Genomic DNA, 25501 nt, shown 5'->3' on the forward strand with positions numbered 1-25501 from the left:
GCAATTTTCCAAAGTGGGCATACCAATTTCCCCACGCCCCAGCCATATATTCTCATATCTTGGTTGCTCTACTTCCTCCTCAGCACTTGGCATTGTAAACTAAAAATAAAATTCTAAGCCCTGCAACTGACTGAATGGACCCCCTACTCTTGGCCAGCAGTACTTAAAAACTGAGTTCCTGGCCTTGACGAGACAGGAGGTCAGATTGCAATTTGGACACAACAACCGAGCAGCATTGTATTTATTTATTTATTTTTTAGAGACAGTGTCTCGCTCTGTCACCCAGGCTGGAGTGAAGTTGCATGACCATAACTCCCTGCAGTCTCCAAGTCCTGGGCTCAAGCAATCCTCTCACCTCCGCCTCTCAAAGTGCTGGGATTACAGGTGTGAGCCACTGCATCCGGCCCAACTGATCAGCCTTAATGTTAAAATAGAGATCACAAGACTGATAGAATGGACTCTTTATATCAAACTATATACAACACCTAAGGCCATGCAATGCTAGGGTTAAGTCACTATGCTCCCCTGCACTTAAAAAATAAACTCTGTTCTAACTGCCACAAGGTTTTTCTTCTTCTCTAGCAGCTAAACAAGCACTGTCCTTGAAATAAACAATATTAAAATAAGCTGCAACTCAATCCACCGCCAGATGCTACCTAACTGACCCCCTGTTCCACAAGCTGCATAACTACAGCTCTGATTGGACAAGAGTTATTTCAGTTAACTTTCTCCTGATGAGAAGACCACCAACCATGGACTGGTCTGGCTGGTTTACAGAGGCTGCACACTTGAGTGCCTTTGTGTCCTGAAAAGGCCTTTTGACATATAAAGCCTAACTGTACTACATTTAAATGTTACACTTAAAAGTCTCCATTGCAAAGAGAACATGGGTCATATGTAATGTGCATATTTATTCAAGTATGCAAGGATTAGGACCACTTACATGAATATTCATAGCTCCTCCTGTATCCTGTTGCATACCTACGCTTGGCCAACCATTCAACTTAAATTCCTGTCTTACCCTTCCCTCTCTCCCTCGGAGTGTGTGTTTCTGGGCTTCGACCAAGGCTAACACTTCCCAGCCTGTCAGAATGGCCACCTTGCTGGCTATAACCCTTTATAAGAAACAAAGCTCTCCTTTCCAAATTTATATATTGAGTTTTTAGTTAACAGCATTATCACACTTCTCAGTGTTAATTGTGAGGTGGTTTTGTATTTCCCTGATGATTAAAGATGTTGAGTACACTTTCACATTCACCATTTGGAGCTCCTAATTTGTGACATACCTGTTCATGTCTTTTGCTAGCTTTTCTAATGTCTTATTAAAATTTTAATCTCTTCGCTTTCTATGCTCACAGCAATTTTATTTTAAGGGCATAATTAACACTTTCCTGCCACTGCACCTTAGAACCATTTGATCCACACTGAAAATGTGTATTAGCTTGAATCTCAGAGAGCAAGTGTTGGAGGCTTCATCAATTCCTTCTTGAAAGCCCTTGGACTTCTTATGGAGACATTCCACCCTTTCCCTCCAATTTCCTACCTCCACATGTGGATAGAGCCTCACTTCCTACTTAACCTGCTGCTACACCACCCTCACTGGATTATGAAAATTGAATGCAATCATGTGTAAATGTCCAGCATGGTCCTGAGAACCCCGTATGGTATTAGTAAATATGACTTCCCTTCCCCCTTCTTGTTGCTGTGTGGAATGGAAAATGGGCAACAGCCAAGAGTACCATGTACTGAGTGCTCCTGAGTGCTAGGTGGTATGCTGAGTTATGGATTTCACTCGGGGTAGTAACGGCCCCCCTTGCCTTTCCTGCCTGGAACCTGGAGCTCCAGCAAGCATCTTGGACCATGAATTATGGCCCTAAAGGATAAAAAAGCCCGGCTGTCTGCCACAATGGAGCCACCAGACAAGTCCTTAAAAGACAACTTGTTTCATGTGAAAGAGAAATAAACCTCTATCATCTTAAAGTCACTGTTATTTGCTTTTCTATGATACAAGACAGCCTAATCCTGATAGTTATGAGAAATAGATGTTTTCAGTTCATTACAAACATGTGTTTGGTTGAGCCAAATTTTCCTGTCTCCATGAAAATCATTTTTGCTGGTCAGTAAATAATACATTTAAATGTCCACACAAAATTTATATTTTTCAAACAGCCCATTGGGTATTTTCATGTGATATAAGTAATTGAGACATAGCACCTTAAGTAGCTAAGACACTGGTATCCCCTATGAGAGAAAGCATCCTTGCTCTTTATAAGAGGATATCTTGTTTAACCAAGCACACAAAGGTATATGTCAGGATACTGAGGAGGTAATGAATTAGTTCTTCTTGAATTGAATTAACAGCAAGTATCCATAGAGCACTTCCTGTGTAAGTTAGTCAGGCTAAGTGTATCAAGAGAGTTCAAGGTGAAATTCTCAAGCCATGGTCCCTAGTCTCCATGACTGGAATGTGATAAAGATATAGGTCATGTCACTGTCATATAGCAAGCTAATGTGTTTGGTTACTGTGTTAGTCCATTTTCACATTGCTACAAAGAACTGCCTGAGATTGCGAAATTCATAAAGAGGTCTAATTGACTCACAGTTCTGCATGGCTGTGAGGCCTCAGGAAACTTACGATCATGGCGGAAGGCAAAGAGGAAGCAAGCACCTTCTTCCCAAGGTGGCAGGAAGGAGAATGAATGCAGGAGAAACTACTAAACATTTATAAAACCATCAGATCTCATGAGAACTCACTATCACAAGAACAGCATGGGGGAAACTGCCCCCATGATTCAATTACCTCCACCTGGTCTCTCTCTTGCCACATGAGAATTATGGGGATTACAATTCAAGATGAGATTTTGGGTGGAGACATAGCCAAATCGTATCAGTCACTGAATCATTATTAAAATAGGGAGTAGTACATACATGCATGCATACACACACACACATACACACACACTAATGAGGAGGTTGAAGAGTTTAGAGGAAGGCAACGTGATGCAGGGGCGAACACTACGGATTCTGATTTAAGGCCCTGGATGATCCACTTAATCTTTCTGAGCCTGTTTCCTCATCTGAAAAACAGTGGCTCTTAAAACAGATGTATTGTGAGGATCAAATGAGGAACTGCATATAAAATGGCTGGCACAAAGGAAGCACTCAATAGATGTTCCATAAGGTGGGTTTGTTTTTAACTTGTCAGTACGCTAATCCGGAGCAAAGACTAATCTGTCACTTCAGCAGAAGGCTTTACTCCAGGCTGTTTGAGCCAACCCCCAGCCAGGCCCATGGAGCGAGCCCACTGAAGCCCCGACTCCAACACCCTGGCCTGCGGTGGGTCCCGGGGCCTGTCACCTCCCCAAGGGAACAATGCTCCATATCACCAAAGCCCAGAAGAGCTTCCCGGTGTAAGTACAGATTAAGTTCCAGTTTTTATTTAAAGATCCTAATTTCTGGACATTTATTTTGGGGATTACAGTGGCAGCTTAAGCTTCTTTAAGACATTTTGAGTTGAAGTCTTTCCTTCACTTGGCTGCTAAAGTTTAATTCAGTGTAATTATTTCATATGGCATCGACTATAATAGTTTCATAATTTCTAGTATATTAAGCACTTAATATGTTGTGTCATTTGAAATCACATATTAAATTCAGCAAAGTACATTTTAATGAGAGCTAAGTGGTGTGAAAATATTAATACAATGTGATGGTTCATCTTGGTGCTCTGATTTTGTAGGTCTGTTCCTAAGGCACAAATGCCTCACTCATCAGGTAAGGGGAATGCTGAGCCACCTGAGGCTCCATTGGGTGTCTCACAATACTAGATATTCCTGTCTTTTGTTGTATAGCAATTGACAGTGGCATTTCTCATGGAGCCTCACTACCCTGTATGGTAAGTAGAAAAATCATCACTTCCATTTTAGAGATGAGAAAACAGAATCAGCAACTGGAAGAGACTGGTGACCCAGCTAGTCACAGTTGATGAGACATAAATACGGACCTTCTTGGCTGAAAGTCATTGCAGTTTTCCCCCGTACCACTGCTATAGTCACTGCAGCCTTGGTAGGGAGCGATGTCTGGACTCCAGGGCAGCCAGGATTTGGAGGAGGTGTGACACTTTTCCTCCCATCCTTGCAAACCCACATAGGGAAACCGAGAGCTAGAGAGAAGCGGCAGACCCCGTGCTCAGACTTGGCAATTCCTCTTTTTGAACCTTCTTTCTGAGCACGTCCTCCACACCCTAAACCTAAGAACCTTATGCCCTTAGGCCATCCTGGGACTGCCAGAGAAAAAGGTCTTGATGAAATAAATCACAGTGAACCCTCGATAGAGCAACAGCTCAAAATAACGATGCATCAGTGGCAGGATTTAAGGCAAGAGTAAGAGATTATTTGGAGAGAGCACCCCAGAACCCCTCAAACTGTACTCCCATATTACATCTTGTTGTAAAGTGAGCCCTTGGAGTCAGAGCGATCCGAGAGCAAATTCCAGGACTGTCACTAACTAGCTGTGTCCTTAGATAGGTCACCTAACCTCTCTAGGCTTTCCCTATCAGTAAAAGAGGAATAATAACCAGCACCACCCCCGCGCCCCCATGCTTATGTCTCAGAGATACTCACATGAAATAGGACGCCAGAAGACTCTGTGCTGGTCTTAAAGGGCAAGGAATCGTACTAAGCTAAGTAAACAGGTATTACTGAGTCTATGTAGTGTCCTGTCTCAAAGCATAACTGCATATCAACCAGGGCCTTTGGTAACTCAAATCTAAAGGATTAAAGACATCTGGGCGAAAATACTCCCCGTCGTGGCTAAAAGGAGCAAAACTTAGGGACTCCTCTCTACCCTGAGACTTTTACCTTAAAGAAAGTTTATTTCATGCAGATAGTTGCAAGATAAAGGAAAGAAGAAGGGTAAGGAAGTGGTTATGTATTGAGCATTAGAATAGCCCAGGACTATTGTAAACACTTGGCATCAATCAGCTCATCCAACACACTAGGGCCTTTCACACCCAATCCTGCGTTTAACCTTGAAATGACCCCGCAAAGCAGGCAGCACAATCACCATCCCACAGGTGAGGAAACATCTTTTAAGACATTCTGGGCACAAATATGAGATCTGGGGGAGAGTAAAAGGGGCAGCCTGGGCTGTGCAGGGGGACAGGCGGGACCAGAGGGCTCCACTGAGGCCTAGCATCTGGGATGGATTAGAACTGATCTCAACACACCAGGGGCCACACCAGCAGAGCAAGAGCTCTGGGCACACCAGGCTGAGAAGGCTTGAAAGAAACTCCCTCTGAGAGGTCAGCTGGCCGCAGCTGACTCTGCCTCTTCCTCCAGGCCACCCTCTGAGCTGTGGGCACACAAACCAATTTGCCTACTCCACCCTCCTTCAGCCTAACTTTGGAAAAACTCATTCCCATTGAGGTGAATTAGGTGGCAGAGTGCACTTCAAAAGAGATGTTATAAGAACAAGGCTTGACTCAGAGCATGAGGAGCTCAAAGGAATTTCTGGCAGCCTGGGGGAGTGGGTCCTCCCCCACTCTCAGGCCCCCTCCAACCCCGCTCTGGCCATGCTCTGTGTCTGGGGCCTTTGGAGCTTCAGGGTCAGGCATGTGAACAGCGCATTGTCCCCGTGCTACAATCCCAGGGCAACACCTCCTGAAACCACTAATGCCATTCCTCCCAGGCCTGCACATCAACAAAGCCACAGGGGCCTCTCTCCACATCCCCGCTCCTTCCTCCCTCCCTCCGGTGGGGCTGATGGGAGTCCCCAGCCCTTCCTGCTTCAAATAAAATGATACACGAAAACACGCAATGCTCTATGTCTGTAAAGGAAACACTACATAATTTTAGAGAATCCTAAAGTTCATGTCTTCACTGACATTTTTTCCATATGAAACAGCCCATTTCTTAATTACTCAAAATAAACTTGGCTCTGCCCTCTCCTACTCAGGGTAGTGGGAAGTACCACCTCAGACAGGATAGGGGGACCACTCCTCATCTCTTGGGGTTCTGTAGTCCAGAACATTCAGGGAAGATTGCCAGGACTCAGTTCTTTTCAGGCCTGCAGAGTGAAGAGAAGCCAGCAATTCTGAAGGCGGCAGGAGCCGGCCCCCACCTCAACTCCAAGCCTGCCCACCAGTCCAGTCCTCTCTGGCACCTACACTCTCCTTGCCTGCAATGCCTATTCCCTCAAGGTCTGTGGGGGCTTGGGACTTCCCACGAAGTCATGGTGCACTCGGCTCTCCCCTCCCTAAGCCCCTCCGTGCTGCCTCCTCTCCACCTCCATGCTACATCCAGTGTATCCCCTCCCCTTCACCCGCCTCCCGCTTCCTCTGCACTGGCCTTTGGAGCTTAGAAGCGTGTTGTGATACAGTTCAGCAGGTCCTAGGCCGCCCCTGTGGTCTGTTCCTGGGGTCCTCCATGGCTCCAGGATGACCAGCTTGCTTCACCCTTCTAAAAGAGAAAACACAAACCCTCTTGAATTTTTACATCTTGCTAATTATTATTTTTTTCATGGTACTTGGAGAATGCAGAATATCAGAAAATTATAATTATCCAAAAACATCCTTCAGTTATCCAGTTGCAAGAATGACAGCATTTCAATGCTGAAAAATGTCAAGGATCATCTCTAGGGTAGTTTCCTCACTTTGCAGAAGATAAAACAGAACCAGAGACAGAGAGGTACAGGGAGCAGGCCAAGGTCACAAACAGTTTCAGGTGGAATGAGAACTAACTCAGATCTTTCTCCTCTGCAAAATTGCTCGACAAGAAAAAACAGACAAACGAAAAATTGGCAGGGCGCTGTGGCTCACACCTTTAATCCCAGCACTTTGGAAGGCTGAGGCACGCAGACCACTTGAGGTCAGGAGTTTCAGACCAGCCTAGCCAACATGGCGAAACTCTGTCTCTACTGAAAATACAGACATTAACTGTGGGCGATGGCACACGCCTGTAGTTCCAGCTACTCAGGAGGCGAGGCAGGGGAATCGCTTGGACCCGGGGGGAGGGGTTTGCAGTGAGCCAAGATGACCCCACTACACTCCAGCCTGGGGAAGAGACTGAGACTCTGTCTCAAAAATAAATAAATAAATAACATAAATAAAAATAAAAATAAAAATTTGCCCAGCATAGTCTAATTTTAACAAGTGAGCCTGTAGTCGCAGCTACTTGGGAGGCTGAGGCAAGAGAATCTCTTGAACTCAGGAGGCAGAAGTTGCAGTGAGCCAAGATGGCACCACTGCAGTACAGCTTGGGTGACAGAATGAGACTCCATCTCAAAAAAAAAAAAAAAAAAAAAAAAGTCCAGGCATGGTGGCTCACGCCTGTAATCCCAGCACTTTGGGAAGCCAAGGCAGGTGGATCACCTGAGGTCAGGAGTTCAAGACCAGCCTGGCTAACATGGTGAAACCCCATCTCTACTAAAAATACAAAAATTAGCCTGGCATGGTAGCTGAGGCAGAATTGCTTGAACCCAGGAGGCAGAGGTTGCAGTGAGCTGAGACTGCACCATTGCACTTCAGCCTGAGTGACTCCATCTCAAAAAACAAACAAACAACAAAAAAAAATCTACCTCTGGCTCAAAGTAACACATGCTCATGTAGCCAGAAATTCTGAACTAATAACTAGGTCTATCTCATGCTAGTTTCCCCAACAAGTCATTTATGAAACCACCAGACCTACCTGTTCTAAATAACTGAATAAAAATGTGGATGCTAATTGAAGATTAGTATCATCTGCCATCAATGTTAATATGCTTTTTGGTTATTTGCAATTCCTCTTTGTAAATCTGGGGGAAACATCATTGTCCAAATTAGCTCTTTTCACTCAATAAACGCCATATTAGCATTCTGAGGTTTGCGTTTGCCTACTTCTTATTTAATAAGGTCAGATGAGAAGCTAGTCAAATGACTTCCATTTCACTGAAGAGGGGTAGCGAGTGGGGAGAACTCAAGGCCCTAAAGGCGGAACTCCCTGGCAGCGGCCCCCGGAGCCACAGCACTGCTGGGAGCAGCAACTACCACCACAGTGGCCTCCCCTGAAGGGCTGGCCCAGATGGGTGACACTAACTCAGGTGGCTGCAAGGTCCTCTGCCTGGATCTCGGTCCCCGTCCTCCCAGCGCTGCTGCAGTTATCATCAATGACAGCTCCAATGTCACCTTCTCTCTTGTCCCCCAATGAAGTGGCCATCATCAACGGGGCACTTTCTATGCCACACTTTCATAGCACGTCTCAGCATCCAGAGGGCTCTTTCGTGTCTGCCTGGCTCCCTTGCTGGAACCGAGCTCCATGACCACAGCAACCCTGACCACTCATGCACCCCTGAAGCCCCGGTGCTGACACCAAAGGTGTTCAATTGATTTGTTGAAGGAATGGAAGTAGGAAGGAAAGTCTGAGCTGCTCAGGGCTTCTGGAATAAGTCTCACACGGGAAGTGGAGGCTGCACTTGTCTCAAATCTTTTCCAAACTGTGTTTTTAAAAAGAAAAAAAAAAAAAAATCAGTCTTTGAAATCAGACTCGCATCCAAATCCCAACTACTTTAACCAGTGGCAGGATCATTGGGGCAGATGGTTTAACCTCCCAGAGCCTGTTTGCTAAACCGGAAAACGGAGGAAATGACACCAATTAAGTTAAGCGCCTGGCTCTTTCTAAATGTTGGCTCAAACGGTGGTGACCCTTCCCAGACTTCCATCACTACTGGAAGTTTGGGTCCCAAAGCAGACACCCTCATTCCCTTGGCTCCGAATGCAGGGAGCGAGTCCAGAGAAGCCCAGGGGAAAATGAAGGCGCGCCCTGGCCCACCCTCCCCACGAACCCCCGCCGCAGCCCCTGTCGGCCCCTTCCGGCCCCCAGTGGGTGGCCCCAGGCCTTGCTAGGGTCACGCCTCTCGGGTCCCGGCGCAGGGAAGGGTCCAAGCAGCGACTCGCAACCTCTTCGGGGTCCCGAGTCGAACAACAACATGGTGCCCATGGGGTCTCCAACACCCGTGCGGACCCCATGGGCACCATGGCCCCTGGCTCCAAAAATGAATTCGCGCCGCGCAGACGCTGCTCGGTAGTTTCGAGGGTCGGTGTTACATCACCCCCGCGCAGCGTTCGACTAAAACCCCGGTTCTGATCCCTCCGCGCCTCCTCTGCCCCCGCAGAAAGACGCGGAGACAGCACGCACCACGTGACGGAGCGTGACCGTCCGCCGGGAGCGCGCAAAGGTCGGGCGGGAAGAGGGCCTATTTCCCATGAGTCCTTCATATTTGCATATACGATGCAAGAATGTTAGAGAGATAATTAGAATTAAGTTGGCTGTAAACATAAAGATATTAGTACAAAATATTGATGCAGAAAGTAATAAATTCTTGGGTAGTTTGTAATTTTAAAATTATGTTTTAAAATGGACCATGACATACTTACCGTAAATGTAAAGTATTTCTATTTCTTGCCTTTATATATCTTCTGGCAAGTTCTGGACACCGTGCTCGCTTCGGCAGCACATATACTAAAATTGGAACGATACAGAGAAGATTAGCATGGCCCCTGCGCAAGGATGACACGCAAATTCGTGAAGCGTTCCATATTTTTCGCCCCAGGTTTGTTTTTGTTTGTTTGTTTTACACCACGTTTATACGCCGGTGCACGGTTTACCACTGAAAACATCTTTCATCTACAGGCTATATCTTTTGTTTAACACAAATAAAATGCAGTAGTCCTAGGAGACGGAATAGAAGGAGGTGGGGCGTAGGCAGACTCATCTCTGCGGTGCATTTTGCATCTGGCTCTCCGGCCCCAGTTTGCGATCTTTCCTATCTTGTCTCTGCTTCCCTCTGCACAATCCTGAGTATTGCAGTACCTTACACTTAAGGAAATTTCGTCTTGCCAGAGTTGATCCATTTCAGCTCCGAAACATAACAGGACCTAGTGCAACGACAAACGTATGAGGAACTTGCAACAAGAGTGACCGAATCCTTTGGGAAAAAAAAAAAAAAAAAGCCACCACTTAATGAATATCTACCATTTGTCAAGGGCTTCACCAATATTTCATTGAAATATTCCTGACCAAATAAATAAATAATAAAAGAAAAGAAAAAAGAAAATGGGGGGGAGAGGGCAGAAAAATAAAATAATGTTTTAAAAATTCCAGACTGCCCCACCCTGTGGGTTTTACTGTTTTACTGTCATCATTTTACCCCAGTCACTGAGAGGTAAAGCCTGATAAGACTTATAGAGGCACAGACCCTGAAAAAATCGGGACCCAGTCCTCAGGTAATTGAATTGCAAAAACACAGTCCTAAGTGGAAAGATAAGGAGGAAACAAAGTCCAACCACATTCAGATTTCCTTCGACGACTTAGTGAATGTTTTCTGAAATATCTTTCCAACAGAGAAATGGTGCATCAGCTTTGCTAGTGCTTGAGCATGCACGTAGTCCATCTCGTGGGCCCTGCGGCCACTGGGACCTCAGTCGATCTGCCTCGAGCGGTCGCACAGCTCCCAGCCTCCAGGCGCGCCGCAAGAGGACGGTCAGGCGCGAAGCCCCGGAGCCACCCAGGGACAGCGGCGGGTACTCTACCAGCGGAAGCTGGGAGCTGCCGGGCAGCGTTCCATTCAGAACCCATTCCTTTTCTCTTCAGTGGAGGTGAAATGATCCTTTCCAGGTAACAGCCGAGAATAGGGGACCGCGGGACATCTCCGCCTCTTCCTTGGCTCAGGGCCTTCGATGTAAGGCGTTAGAGGACAATCTTTGGTGACTGGATTTCTGTTCTTCCCCTAGAGATAACCTCGTTCTTTGGAGGCTACTTGGGCAATTGGGTGAGTAGTTTTAAATGTCTCCCTAGGGATGCCAAATAAGAAAACGACCAACGTCGGTGTGACTCCCTCTCCTTCAGCACAGACAATCCATCAGACTGGAATATTATTAGTCTATGTATGTGGAAGGGGGTGTTATGGGGAGTAAAATAGAATCCAAGAGTGAAGGACTTGGCCCAAAAAGGACTGTTCACTTTGTTCTAATCCCAGCACTTTGGGAGGCCGAGACGGGCGGATCACGAGGTCAGGAGATCGAGACCATCCTGGCTAACACGGTGAAACCCCGTCTCTACTAAAAAAAAAATACAAGAAACTAGCCGCGCGAGGTGGCGGGCGCCTGTAGTCCCAGCCACTCGGGAGGCTGAGGCAGGAGAATGGCGTAAACCCGGGAGGCGGAGCTTGGAGTGAGCTGAGATCCGGCCACTGCACTGGGAGACAGAGCCAGACTCCGTCTCATAAAAAAGAAAGAAAAAAAAAAAAAAAGAAAAGAAAAGAAAAGAAAAGAAATTGTCTGGACGCGGTGGCTCACGCCTGTAATCCTAGCACTTTGGGAGGCTGAGGTGAAAGGATCCCGAGGTCAGGGGTTCGAGGCCAGCCTGACCAACAAGGTGAAGCCCCGTCTCTCCTGGGAAAAAAAAAAAAAAGAAAGAAAAGAAACTTGTCTCATAACAGAAATTCTGAAAGACACAGGCAGTTCCTAGTCCCAGAAAATCCAGAGACCTGGCTGACTTTCTTTCCTCTGCACTCACCCTACACTCACCTGCTGAGGGAACTTGGGCAAGTCTTAGCCTCTTTGGACACATAGAGTCAATGCATTGGCATTGCAGGATGCCTTTCCAACCTGCGTGCTTGCAGATTCTTATGAACGTGTCTCCAGAAAGCTCAATAGTCCAGGCTTGAAAAAGCACTGGTTTGTCCTCCTTTCTGGGCCTCTGGAGGAGAGGAAGGTAACAGCCTGGGGTCCATTCTGGGACTCTTTAAAAGCACTCGTGGCTTGAGTCTCAGAAAAGTGAACTCAGAGGGAATTGTAATCTTCGCAAACACCTATACAATAGCACTTCTTGTATGCCAGGAGCTGTTCTCAGTGCTTTACACATATTAACAGAAAACAGTTCTATGAAGTAGGTACTGTTCATCTCCCTATGTTATAGATGAGGAAGCTGAGGCACAGAGAGATTCAACAACTTGCCCAGTGTCATTCATCAATGGCAGGGCAGCATTGAGACCTCAGTAAATCTGGCTCCAGAGTTTGTACTCTTAGCCAAACATCTGAGGATGAAGAGAGGAGATGAGGCTGTTTAGAATTCATGGGAAGAGCACGCAGATCCAGTTCTGCTTTTGTTGGTATTCTGAATTCAAGGCAGGAGTCACATGTTTGCAATGGATCAAGACTTTAGAGCAGGGTAGCTAGGAATGGGTGGACCTGTGTGCCAGTGACCTGGAAAAATATGACGGAGTGAAGGAGTATCCTCTTTAGGACATAGTTGGAATAGAAACAAAGTTTTCCTTTTCTAGGTTGACAATCACTTACCTGACGCCTGCTCCCAAAACTAATCCTATTGATGAAGGATCTTCTTTCTGAGCAGTAAACCTGTTTAATTAAACTTATGCAAATGAGCTTAATTGCTTCTCAGTGGCTGTTGTCCAGAAGCACCTAGGGATTCCTTCCCTTAGACATTTTCAGCACCTAGATGAACCACAAAGTTGGAAGCCATTCATTTAGACATGTGTTGTGTGCCTGTGGAGTCCTGGGCCCTGCGTTGTAGATTGCAAGGAAGAGCAAGGTGTGACCCCTGCTGTCAACTTACTTTCTTAGGGCAACAGACACTTAAACAACCAAGAATAACAAACGGAGGTGAGTGCCCTGCTAGCCTCATGAACAGAGTGCCACTAGAACACGGAGTCACCTGTGTTCCAGGAGCTGAGGGGTCTAATAAGTGGTGCTTTAGCACACAGGTTACCCTGATTTGCAGAGGAAATGGAGATGGGAAGGAACTTATTGCTTTCTCCCATGGGGGTGAGAAATAAAACCACTTGATGCTGTCTCCAACGGTGGCTCCAGCTTTACTCAGTCTCTCACTCTGGATTTGCCAGGACAGGTGAGGATAGAGATCATCTGTCCCACTGCGGCGCCCAAGAGGGGTCCCGGTTTCCTCTGAATAAGAGGGCTCCCGGCTTCCGTGCGCTCTGGTCCCTTATCCCAGACCCAGGACTCCAGAGCCAGACCTCCTGTAGGCACCGCTGGGGACCAGGCCAAACCAAACACCCCAGGAGAACAGCCCGGAGGACATTCTGTGCTCAACTGCCTCCTCCCAACTTCCAGGCCCCACTTGTTCTCCCTGGGAGCCCAGGCACCCTAGTCTGGGCATTCGGGCGTTGGCTGTAATGCCTAAAATCTGTCGCAAGGTGGCAACATTGTGGCGAGAAATAGACTTTTTTTAAATCCCGGTTTTTTTTTTTTAAAGCATATTTTCCCTATTAATGTTTCATTTAACTTAATTAGAATCTGGTAAACTAATTAAAGTAGCTACGAGCCCCGCAATCAGCAATAATTCGTATAATTATTGATAATTACATCCATACCAATCGTTTGGTTATTAACATTTTGGGGGGAACAAACCACTTCTAAAGGGACGCGAAGCCCAGGAGGATTTTTGCGACTGAGCTTTCTGGGTCGGATCCGCCTACGACTCCAGTCCGCAGAGATTCCGGCCCAAATGGGGCGTCCCTTCCGGAAGGCCCCAGCCGCCTAGGAGTTTTTCCACTTTGGGGGGAATTGGGAAGGAAGGGTGGGAAGGAGCATTTGCCAGGCTCCTCTGTCGGGCCTCAGCCACGGAACTTCCTGCCTGGGTGGTAATGGTTATGCCCATTTTACAGGGAAGAAAAGTGCGGCTTCCAAAGGTGCAATCCGCGGTGGGGAAAGGCGCCGGCAAACTCCCACACCAGCGCTGTCCCGCCCTGTCGCAGTTCCACGGGCCCTGGCGCGCCCTGGGGTCTCCAGTCTCTTCCTCTCTGGACCTCAGTTTCGCCATGGGTCCAGCGGAGAACGGATCTGCTGGGTCCCATGCATATGAAACGTTCCCGCTCCCTAGAGGGACCCTGCCCAGGGATGGTATGTCCGGAGGCGTTGCCTCGCGGTGTGCCGGGCGCCCTCAACATTGTTACCTCCTTGGTGTCCGCTCTGGGCTGAGCCATTGGAACATTCTGGGACGCCAAGCCTCCGACCCCCAGGGCAAAGGACTCCAGGGATTGGCTTCCCGGCTGTACCGCGCAGCCGGACTCCCCGTCTGCGCAGCTTCGGGGAGGCCCAGAGCGCGCCCCTACTCGCCGGCTGCGTCCGAAGCCCACCAAGACAACCCGCCACGAAACTTCCCGGTCCCTGCAGCCCAGGGCTCCCTGTCCCGAGCCGCTGGCGGGTGGCACGGGGCCTGCCGTCCGCTTTCTACGAGCCGCATGGACGGAGGCCTGCGTGTTATTTCACAGAGGCCGAAACAGAGACCCAGGAAAGATAAAAGAAGGGCGCAACCCGGGACCCCCACTAGCCAGCCGAGGGCGAGAAATGGAAGCCAAGGCTGAATGATTCCCAGTGCCGTGCGCTCTCTCCCACTCCATCCACACTCTCCTCCCCGCAAAAAGAGTGTTCTGCAGTTTGCAACATCGTCTCTAGCCCAAGCGGGAGGTGCGCTGTGGAAACTGAGGCCGCTGGGAGGCCTTGCCAACCGCGACCCGGATGTCGGACGCCCCAGAGGAGGCCTGGCAAGTCCTTAGCCCTTCTCGGACTAAAATGGACCGAACAGAAAATGCGGACCGGGGTCCCTCCTTTCGGGTAGCGGCAGGGCAGACGGGAGGCCGCCTGTGACCGAGCTCTCCAAGTCCCGCCTTCCTTTCCAGGCCTGCCGGGCGTAGACCCACCTTACGCGCTGCGACCTCCACCCAGCCCCAGCGCCCCCAGGCCAGGCCGGCGGTGCCCGCGCCATTTAAAGGGACAATTCTGGTTGAACCTAGGATTCCCGGCAGGGAGCCCTGTGAGCGCCCCGGAAGTAACTTCCCCGATGTGGCAGGCGTGGAAATGGGCATGGATGAACCTTCGGCGCCTTCCAGCGCTTGAAGAAAGGGCCGGGGACCTCTGCTCTAAGGACCATGACATAATGCCCCTCCTCCATCACGGGCCCAAGGGATGGTCCTAAACGCGGCGAGGGAGTGCTCTGTGGGGGAAAATTGAGTGTCTGGAGGGGACAGTGGAGAGGTTGAGTGCTCGCTGCTGCCCACCTGAGCAGGCCCGATTCTGACCCCGGGCGCCCCAGAACCCGCGAGGCTGCTCCCACCCCCACCTGTTGGACAGTGCTCCGCCCGCCCCTCTCCGCCGATGCACTCCCATCTCCGTAGCCCCAGAAGTGACATCTTTTTTTTTTTATTATAATTATTAAAAACGAAAGTCAAGGGTATAGGGTGGTCTCCCCAAACAGGCTCCAGGTGGTTGCCATCTCGTGAGTCAGTTGTCGCCCTTTTAAAGTGCTGTTACATCAAGAGGTTACAACAAAAAAAATAGACAAAGCAAAATCCAAAGGGGAATGCAAAACGGGACTGGAAGTGGGTCCAGGAGAAGGAAGCAAAAATAACTTACAGCATAAATAAATTAAAGTGAACCTAATACTGAACCGAGAGACTCACAGTACATTTATATCCATTGCACATAGCCACTTTGTCATTAGGAACAGGAGTTTCAGAAGTGGAGGGGACGGGGAGTGCGGGGCAGGCGCCAGCAAAGTTGCTACATTGTATTCACAATCCGGTTCAAGGCTATACAAAGGGAGGGGGCTCTCTCCCCTCCCGCCCCCGTCTGTCCAGTTTTAACCCCTTGAGGTCCGATGCCCTAGAGTTCAAACGGGGTAGGGGGATTTGAGGTGCGAGGCGGTATTTACACTTGGAAACCAAGCCGGCGCCCTGGACTGGGACGCCCGGGAGGGGGCGGGCAAGGTCTGGGAGCCCGGGAGGAAGGCGGGCGGACGGGCGGCTGTATTTACATCGGTCGGGTCCGAATGGCTTGTTCCTCGCTCAGGGCCGCCGCGGCAGCGGGTATTTACAAGGAGCAGCATGGCTTGAGGGCGCAGGGGTGCGGCCAGGCCGGCCCTAGGGCAACAGCGGGGGCTTGAAGGAGCAGTTGCCAGTGCAGTGGCGGGGCGTCAGCATCTTGCAGGAGAAGTGGTGCAGGGCGTCGTGGGCTTCTGGGGAGAGAGTCGCGAGGGTCACTCTGGGCTCCTCTCCTGGCTGACCTCACCGCGCAGTCCACCCTTTCCCCTCCCCGACCTTACCCAACCCTTTGGGGTCAGGGAATCTCAATGCAGCGGATCAGGAGAAGGCAGGAAGGTAGGACAAAGGCTGGTGATTTAGAACCACTGCTCTGGTTCAGTAGCCCCATTTTACAGAAGAGGAAACTGAGGCACAGTAAGAGAGGGGTCAGCCTGCTCAAAGCCAGAATTGGTACTAGAAGGCAGATTTTCTGGCGCCCAAAGCCCAAGTGGCTTTCTTTACCCCACCATCGTAGAATAATCTTCCCGTTAAAATCAGTTTCCACTTTTCTCCCTCTCAGATTCTGATCCATGTGGATCGTGGCCTTCCTCACTAGTCCCACTATTCATTCATTCACTCGACAGCACGGCCGGCACCCAGCACCCCTCCTATTTTTTGTTTCCTGGCTTCCGCACCTTTCAATTTCTGCTGGATGGCGTAGCGCGCCTTCCGCTCCTGGTCGAGTTCGTTACACAGGGTATCTGGAAGACAAGAGGAGGGGCCAGTCAGGAAACGCAGACCACCCTCCGAAAGGCCGGGGTCACAGCCCGAGCTTCCTCCTCTCCCCAGGGCGCAGCTCCGCGCAGACACAACTCCAGGGACGGGGGAGGGGGTACCGGAGCTCCTAACTGCAGACTGGCGGAGGAAGGAAATGGCCTGGGATGGCGCTTAGAGGCAGACGGATCTAACCAAAATTAAAGCAAACTTAGGCATTACTTCCCAGGTAATTTTACGCCTCGATTTTTAATTTAGAAACCATGGAAATTGCCGCGATAAGAAGTTCAATCACTCCATGTAATGATGCCTGCAAGCCGTTTGCTGGGCTCGCTTGCCATTCTGAGGCTAATCAGAGTATACAAAGGATATTAAATAAAAAAAATAATTGTTAAATTACCTTCAATTTAAATCCAAATGACTGAGCCAACATTGCGGCTCCTGCCAGACTAGAGGCAGTTACGGCCCGTGCACGCGCTCACCTGACTCCCGTCTTACCTCTGACAATTTGCAGCTGTTGCACCATTTCTTCTCGATAAGCCAATTCCCTCTTCATTTGATCCTGAAAATTATCTGTGCAAATTGATTAAGTGAGAGCTGTTACGCACAGCCCCCTCCCGCAGCTCCACTTCCTCACTCCCTGCCCCCCCCCCCGCTTTCACCCCTACCCCCACTCCCACCCAGCCATTCGCCGACAACCCTGGAAAAGGACAGTTTCTTGGCTCCTGCAGGGCGCCTAGTGCCAGTTGCCTGGCACCTGGCTTTCGGAGTAGGTTGGGGCACCCTGGTGGAAGGCTCGGTGATGAGGTGGGATGAGGCAGGATGGCAGTGGGTACCTTTGAGACTCTGAAATTCCCGTTCCAGCTTCTTGCGGAGCTCCATTTGTTCCAGGAGCAGTTTTTGCAATTCGTCTGGGAAAGGGGAAAAGCGGGAGGTAAAGGGGGAGGTAAAGCAGGGTTATTTGGAGCTCAGGGGACCTAGAAAGCACCCAGGTTCTGCCTTGGCCAACAACCCTGAGAGGAGAGTTGAGGAGGATGACCAGTAGGTGGAGGCCCTCCACTCTCTGGCTTTACCAACTGCATTCAAAGGATTTGGGTGAAGAAACTGGGCTGTGGGATAGGATGCCCAGGAGAGTAAATTCAGGATGGTGGAATCTAAGCCCTGGCTCCAGGAACTATGCAGCTGGGCAACTGCTTTAACTTGTTCCTAACTCCCTAATCTAAGAAGCTGGCCCACAGAAACTTGATTTCCCACTTCAAGTGACAGACCCTCCCCCACCCCCACCCTTTCCATATAAATCAGGGAGGCTTTGGTCAGAGCCTTGGACACCTTTCCCAGAAAAATACACATACAACAGTTTGCCTACAATTTCAGGAGGTCTGAAGACTGCCAAATCCATGCTAAGAACCCTCACTATAAAGCACCAATGATTTTGAAGGTAATGGCATTTCCTGTAATTCTGTAACTAGGAAGAATGGAAGACCACCAATGCTTGTCTTCCTCCTGCCACCAATTCCGAAGACCATCTATGGGCTAGTTGAGGGACAGGGAGCTAGGTGTAGAGGCCTCTGTGAGTACCCTCAGAACCAACTCCAGAGGGATAGATGTGGCACCTGCCCTGACCATGAGGTCATGGGTATCTGGGCCCTCCACCAGAAGAGGCTCCTTTGAAATGCAAGAATGAAAGGTAGAAGGGCAAAGTGGGGCTAGAGACTCCCCTACTCTGCACCTCAAACCATAGTCTCCTCCTTACAGGCTGAGCAGTAACCCCCAGGGATCCCCATTCTGCAAACAAGCTCCATCCTCACTCCATTTAGGGTAAGGTGGAGGTGGTTATACGTCAATTCCAGGAGAAAGAAAAACACCTCTCACATTCCTAAAATAAATGCTTCCCTGCAATCTTGCATTGAAGTCCTGTTTTCCATTGAGTTTAGAGGACTCAGACTGTCCTGTCTGATTGTCCACAGGCATCAAAAGTTCTCATCATCGTTATTCATTTCTCTTTCTTGCAAGGCTATTCAGACAGACCTGGGCCTTGGGAACCAAACTTCCAATAAACTTCTGGGGGTTTGTTTTACTCCCATGCTCCACCCACACATACATACCTCTGTGCCAGGGTAATGTGTCCAGAGGATCATACTTTCCACCCAAAGAAAGGAAAACTGATCCCCCCAAGGCCATGTCTTTCCACACTCACCCCCTACACGGATAACACCCCTCTACAGGAATGACCCATCACCCTCAGGCACAGTGTACACCTTTTTCACAAATTTAGCCTCACCTCTGGCCAGGTTCTCGATATCTTTCTCCACCAGCTGAGTTCCTGTGACATCCAAGGTAAGCCCATCTTCGCCTGGGATACAAGGGCAGATAAGAGGGGTTCTGTTCTGGGAGAGCCCTTGAGAGGGGAGGGGTGGGCTTCTCAGGAACCACATCGAGTCAGGGACCTACCCTAGACCCTCTGCCTTTAGAGGAGACAGTTACAGGCATCCGGTACTACCCACCTTCTAAGACATCATGGTAGGGAGTAGAAGAGTGACCCCTGGAGGAGACGGCCCAGGGAAGATGGGCCATCTAAGGGCAGGAAGTGCCCTTTGACCTATTTTATGTGGGTGAGGATGTCCCTCCATTTCCTTTCAGTACATCCTCTGCCCTTACCTGAAAAAACCTCAAATCCATCAAGGAGGCAGAAAACCTGGCCTGCACCCTGCTCGCGTTAAATATTTATCTGCTCGCCGAGGAAGAAAACTGGCAGCCGCTTACACTTGATTAAAAGCCTTTCTCGCAAGCCTCTGGGAACCTGGGCGACCTGGGTCCCAGCTCCCGGGTGCGGTGGGGAGCGATGGGTTCAAGGGTTGGCTCACCTCTGTCTGTATTTGCAGGACTTGGCTGGGAGATACTCCTTTGGTCTGGATAGGATTTCCTCGTTTCCAAATCATCGGCGGGCGAGTGATTGTCTTCTTTATCTGGCTCTTGAAGGCAATAAACCGAGTTTCAAGGAGAGGCAAAGAAACCGTGACCCCGATACTGCCGGAGCTGCCGCGGTCGGGGCACCCGAGCCCTAATTAAAAGCGTCGTGGCCGCCTCTGGTTCCCGGCTGTGCGCCCAGGCGCGCGCCCTGAGGCTTTGGGCCGGGCACCCCCACCCCCACCCCCGCGCGTGGTCTGCTCATCTCCGGGCTTCACGCCCCCGCCCCAGCCCCTTGGAAAAGAGAAAGATGAGCAGCCGAGCCCACCAGGGACCAGCGACCTACATCGCGCGCAGATACTGGGGCACCGCGAGCGCGCGTGGCCGCCCGGTCTGTCCGCGCGACTCTTGCCGAGAACGCGACCCAGGCTGCGACCTTCGGGGTGGGTAGGGGGACATCGTCCGGGGTTCGGCTGCCTCGACCTGCCCGAATTTCCGCGGCCCCCAACCCCTCCTCTGCGAGGAACCTGGTAAGGCGCGCAAGTGCAGGGCGGCCCCCACCACCCAGCGTTGGGCCTCAGCTACCCTGGCGCTTCTGGGGTACCCAAGCGCGCGGCCATGTGCCCCCATCCTCCGCCCGGATCCGGCCTAGCCAAAGGGGTCCCCGCGGCTAAACACATTTGCTGAATAAATGAGAGGCCTTGCAGGGGTGTCGGGCGTGATTTTGTTAAGGGTTTAACTCCGTGTCTGGGTGTACTGCAGCATGTGTGCGCGCGTGGTGCAGAGGGCCTGTTGTCATTGTTGTTTTTAAGTAACCAAAGGTTGAAAGTTGTTGGGAGTATTAGCTTAGCTTCCTTGTTTTCATTATTTTTCTTTCCCTCTCCCTCTTTCTCTGCGTCTCTCTCCTTGTCTTTCTTCACAGGCTTTCCTTGACCCCGGCCCTCTGTCTGCGGTCCCCCCATTACAGTGGCCAGCGGCCGCGACAGGCGTTACCGTGGGCCTCGGGGGTGCAGAGGTAGGAGGCCGCGGGCCCCAGCGCCACCGCCGCGCTCTTCACGTGCTCATCTCTCTCGGGCGCGTACACCTGCGGCGGCCGAGAAATGACAGGCGATTAGGGGGGCGCCCTGCGGCGGCCCGTAGACGCCCAGCCCTACCCCGCGGCCAAGAGGAAAAGCCGAGGGGGTGGCAGAGGTTGGTGCGTCCGCAGGACTTGAGCCGGCACAGCTACGCACGCGGCGCACCCTTGCGCCCTTGTGGATTCAGGATAATTATTAGCCCCCGCGGGAAAATTACTCTAAACACAAAGCGGCTTCCAAGCCAAAGGCCGTTCAAAGTGTCCTCCACCCTCTGCACCCGGCTTCTTTTAGGCACTTTCTCTCCCGCCGGTACCCCGTCCCCGGCACAAATGACGCCTTTCGCATCCGGTTAATGATTCGTGTTTTAATGAACCGAATGTACAGGTATGCGCACTCACTTTCAAAATGGCCAACGACTCCAGCCTGGCTGCATCCTGCCCCTCAAGCCCCGGCCCTGCCAACTTGAGAGCCCCCCTCCCGCCCCGCACGCGGTCCGGAGACAGCTTCCCAGCAACGAACCCTGTGGTTCCCAAGGCGGGAGTGCGAAGAGACTCGGAAAACTGCGAGTTGGGGTGGTGGGAGATTCCAGGGACCGGGTACTGCTGGGGCCGGACTCAGGGAAAGGCCACACTGTCCTCTCTTCTCCTCTTCCTTGGGGCTCTGATGCCCACCCGGGCGAGCGCTTTTCTCTGGCTCTGAGTTCCTTTCTTACCTCGTCTTTCTTCCTCCACACCCCTTTTCTGTCTCTGTATCTGGCAGTCTCTGCCGGTCTCCTCCCCATTCCCATCAACAAAAACAAAGCACACGCGTTCCCCAGTCCTTCCCCCGCCCCCAACTTCCCTTCCCTTCGAAACCCTCACTGGAGGGTGCGGGTGGGCCCAGTTTCGCAGCGCGCCAGAGGCTGGGCCTGCAGAGAGTGGCCTGGGCCTGCTGCTCCCACGCCTGCGCGGAACAAAATTCCCGTCCTCCGCCCGGCCCCGCAGCCCCGCCAGGCACAGGGTAAGTGGGAAGGCGCCACCTGCGGGGCGGGCGCGGGGCTCACCTTGGCCGGCGCGGGGCCTCCTAGGGTCCCGCAAGGCTCTCGCAGCTCGTAGCCGCCGCCGCTTGGCGGGCTCCTCTCAGGTCTCCGCACCACGTCGTCGGCCGCCAAGTCCCCAAATGAGGGCCGGCCAGCTGGGGGTGGCCCGAGGCGGCGCCGGTGGCGGGGGCTGCCGCCGTCGGGAGAGTCTGCGGGACCGTCCGCTCCAGAGGAGGTGGCGGAAGGGGGTCCAGTGGGCTGTTCACCGTCTGGGCCACCCCCTGCGCTGGGTGCGCAGGGCTCGGTCTCGTCCTGTGCGCCCTCGTCGTCGGGGAAGCGGTTGGATTCCACGTCCACCTCGGGTTCGTCCGCGGTGTCCACGTCGGGCGAAGCGGAATGGTAGCTGGAGCTGCCCTCGCTCAGAAAGTCCGGGCTCACGTAGCCGCCGCTCCCAGCGCCGGGTCCCGGCCCGCGAGCAGGCCCCGCGCCGTACGCCTCCCGGGCGCTCCCGTAGAGCTTAGCGATGCTCTCAGTGTCTTTGACCACCGGCCGGAAGGCCGACACATAGGAGCCTTTGCGTGCGGGCGGCGGGGGCGGCGGGGGCAGTGGGGCCAGGGGCGGTGGCAGCGCCTCGTCCGCGCCGTCTTCGTCCAGGGGCCCGCGGGACAGAGTGCTCGGGCAGCGCTCCTCCGCGCCGAGGCCGCCCTCTTTGGCTGGCTCGGCACCGTCCAGGGGCTCTGGGCCACCGCTGCCAGCAGCTGCTGCCGCCGCCGCCGCTGCCGCCGCCACGGCTGCCGCCACGGCCTTGGCTTGGCTCTGAGCAGCGGGGTAGGACGGTACCGGGAGGCTACCTGCTGCTGGCCAGAACATGGGAAACGTCGGGTACACAGTGGCGGCGGCGGCCGCTGCAGCCACTGCCGCTGCGTCCTTGGCTGCCCCGGAGGGTTGATGCCCCCAGAACATGGCGCCACCGCCCGGGCCCGCTCCTGCCCCGGGGGGCAAGTGGCTGGCTCCCGGGCCTCCCGCACCCCCGCCAGTCCCCGCGCCGCCGCCGCCGCTCCCAGTGCCAGGACCGCCCTTTGGCTCGCCCGCGCCTAAAACCGGGTCGTCCTTTTTGGGGCATAGGCCGAAGGCCGTAGGGAAGCCGTAAGGATGGGGGAAAAGTGGTGGGGGCAGCTTTTGCAGGAGCCCAAAGCCTTTGCTGGGAACCGGGATCACCGGGTAGCTTCGTACGCCTGCGCCGCCACCAGGCCCTCCTGGGCCCGCCGGGCCACTAGCTCCCGTCGCCAGGCCAAGTCCGCGCTGCGGGTGGGGTGGAGGTGGCCCCGGAGGCCCAGCTGCCTCATCTTCACCACATCGCAGGCTTTTGTGGGGCGGCGGGCCTGGGGCCATCTCCGCACTGCACCCTGGGCCGCCGCCTCCACCGCCGCCAGCACCACCCTTCCCCTGCCCACCCGACCCGCCATTAGCACCGCCTCCGCCGCCTCCTTGTAGGGAGAAGGTCCGCTTGCGCGTGCCGCCATTAAACATGGCCTTGACGTCCTCCCAAGCATGGCTCAGTTCGTCTGTGGCCGACTTATCACTGAGTTTGAGGTGACGACGCCAGGAGTTGAAGTTGGCGGCATCGGGCTGCGTGTACTTGGCGTCGGGTGTGCGGTGCGAGTGGAAGATGAACTTGTTGGGCGAGAAGTACATGCTGCAGTAACCGCACTTGATGCACTTGGCACGAGAGCTGTTGTAACGCGCAGGGATGAAACTACCACGCGAGCCCCACGCACACTCGTGCACCACATCGAAGGCGAAGTTCTCGGGCAGCTTGGGTGGTTTGTGCTCGCCCAGGAACGACTTGCACAGGCGTTCGGCCTCTCGCTTGGTGATCATGCCGCAGCGGCGCGACGAGATGGGCATGGCCCCGGCCCGACGCAGAATCTCCAGCTGTACCGGCGTGCACTGCACGCACGTGATGCCCAGGGCCACGCGGCGGTTGTGGATCTCATTGTAGCTGTAGTTCTTGAGGAGGGTGTTGGAGATCTGCGCCAGGCACAGGCGCTCCTGGCCGTCGATGACCAGCGACACAATGGGCACCCCGTACAGCGAAGTCTCGCCCACCTGGTTGGGTTTGAGAGCGCTGGAGCCCGAGTACGGCTGCAGCTCCTGCTTGGAGTTGGGCGAGGAACTGCCCTCGCGCCCCGGCCCCAGCTGAGTGGTGAGAGCTTCCATGCCGCCGCTCCTGCGAAATAGAGAAAGCAGAGAGCAGATAAGCCATTTTCAGCTCCGCCGCCGAGTCTCGGGCCCGCCCAGTGGGGCGCGCAGAGTTGGGCGCGCGGGGGATACTTGGCAGTGGGGAGTCCAAACTCATTCACCCCCTGGACAGGCGTCTTTTGTTATTCAGACCCATGTTGGCGCCGTTAACAAAAGCCCCCGGGGTTTGGGGGAGGAGAAGGGGTAATGGAGACCTCAGGAATGCCCGGTCTGCAAGGAACCCAATCCCGTTTTCGGATTGGGAAGGAAGTGAAACCCAGATACGCAGAGTGACTTGCCCAAGGCCACACAGCAAAGCCATTGCCAAATCCAGGCTTTTTCAGCGCCCAAATCTGTGCGCCTTCGGCAACCCTCGCTGCCGGTGCTGCCGGCCTGGGTCCTGAAGCCCGGACTTCGGGGACCGGCCGCCCCTCTGCTCAGTCGCGCATGCACGCGGGCGGGCGGGGGCAGTGAGAGGAGGGATGGGGAGGAGGGTGAGGGGCGGTCACTGCCTATCTCCAGACAGCAGGGGGTGGAGGGGGGTGGGGAGAAGGAGGAGGGAACCGGGTCTGCCCGGGAAGGAGAGAGGCGGAGGCTACCGCTGTTCGCGGTGCTGAACCCGACCCTCTCCGAAGCGCTCGGTGCGCGCCCGGACCTAGCGCGGCCCCCACCGCACCCAGCTCGGTGCCGAGCCGGCTTCCGGGGACAGCATTGCCAGTTTCCACAAACCCGAGCTTCTCCTCTCACGCCTGGCTCCCACGTTCGTTGAGCAGAAAGATTTCGGCTGGATATATAAACCTTTTTCTTTCCAGCTATTAGTGAGACCAGGATCCTGCAGTTCTCACCACATTTTCTGCATTTTTAGCTGTATTCCAGACCAAAGCTGGTTTCCACCGAGGTCAACGCGTGGGACAGAGAGGTTCTCAAGGAACTTTGTTGGGATCCACTTCTTAGCTTCCAGTCGCCCACTCCCTGAGCTTTCCTCCTTCATATATGTCTTTCCCACTCGGGCCAACTGCAGGCTCCGGGGCTCTGAGCTTCCTCTTTCAGGGGCATCACCTCTCTGAGCATCCTTCATGCCTCGCTGTCCTGGTTCATATGGGCTGGAAGGAATCTCGGCCATCTTCGTAGCCATTGCAAGGCTCCAGGTACAAAAGTTGCTGCTGGTCCTGCACTTTGCTCTCTGGCTGAGGCAGGGAGGGAGCTGTGCAGGCAGACCTCAGCAGCGGGGACACTTGGGGACTGATGTTTGGGGCCCTCTAGGTCGCCTGACCCAGCCACATGTCCTCAGACAAGCCAAGCTCCCATCAGAGCGCCTGCAGCCTGCGGCCAGGGCAGCCCAACCCTGAGGGCTCCTCCCCTGCAGTCGGCCCTGAAGGTAAATACATTTTCAGAGGGGCAACTCCAGACAGACAGGGGATCCCAGTTCAAAAGCCTTCAGCAAGGAGACTGGAATCTTCTGTTTATCTGTCTCTCTCCCTTCTTCTCTATTTGTCTAGGAGCCCCTCATTTGTCGATCTTATCTGTCCCTGAGCTGTCTCTGCCAGCTCGCTCCTCTTTCTTTCATCTGTTTTGTACCTTCTTCAAGTATCAAGCTATTTATGTATTATCTGTCTGTTTCATCTTTATCTCCGAGGATCGAACTAAAATAAGTTGACCCTCATTTCGGGTTGAAGTC

At 52.7% G+C, this 25501-nt stretch overlaps 1 protein-coding gene, 1 long non-coding RNA gene and 1 other non-coding gene across 3 annotated transcripts; 2 read left to right on the top strand and 1 right to left on the bottom strand.

Moving 5' to 3' along the window:
• The first annotated feature begins 9467 nt into the window (after positions 1-9467).
• On the top strand, positions 9468-9574 carry LOC112428732 (U6 spliceosomal RNA). The gene has a single exon (XR_003020781.2). It is a non-coding gene; the product is annotated as a U6 spliceosomal RNA (small nuclear RNA).
• A 1032-nt stretch (positions 9575-10606) lies between these two features.
• Positions 10607-15455, top strand: LOC139364444 (uncharacterized). Its single transcript, XR_011626410.1, has 3 exons — positions 10607-10800; positions 12313-12652; positions 13989-15455. It is a non-coding gene; the product is annotated as an uncharacterized lncRNA (long non-coding RNA).
• A 2-nt stretch (positions 15456-15457) lies between these two features.
• LOC105493000 (SKI family transcriptional corepressor 1) lies at positions 15458-24145 on the bottom strand. The gene is made up of 9 exons (XM_071101146.1): positions 24039-24145; positions 21607-23812; positions 20482-20572; positions 19446-19553; positions 18863-18934; positions 17418-17492; positions 17080-17154; positions 16503-16568; positions 15458-16022 (listed from the first exon to the last, which is right to left on the bottom strand). The coding sequence occupies exons 1-9, from the start codon at positions 24143-24145 to the stop codon at positions 15928-15930; spliced, it is 2895 nt and encodes a 964-aa protein (XP_070957247.1). The 3' UTR covers positions 15458-15927.
• Positions 24146-25501: the final 1356 nt, after the last annotated feature.

Source organism: Macaca nemestrina, chromosome 7 (assembly GCF_043159975.1).
Source record: "Macaca nemestrina isolate mMacNem1 chromosome 7, mMacNem.hap1, whole genome shotgun sequence".
Taxonomy (NCBI): domain Eukaryota; kingdom Metazoa; phylum Chordata; class Mammalia; order Primates; family Cercopithecidae; genus Macaca; species Macaca nemestrina.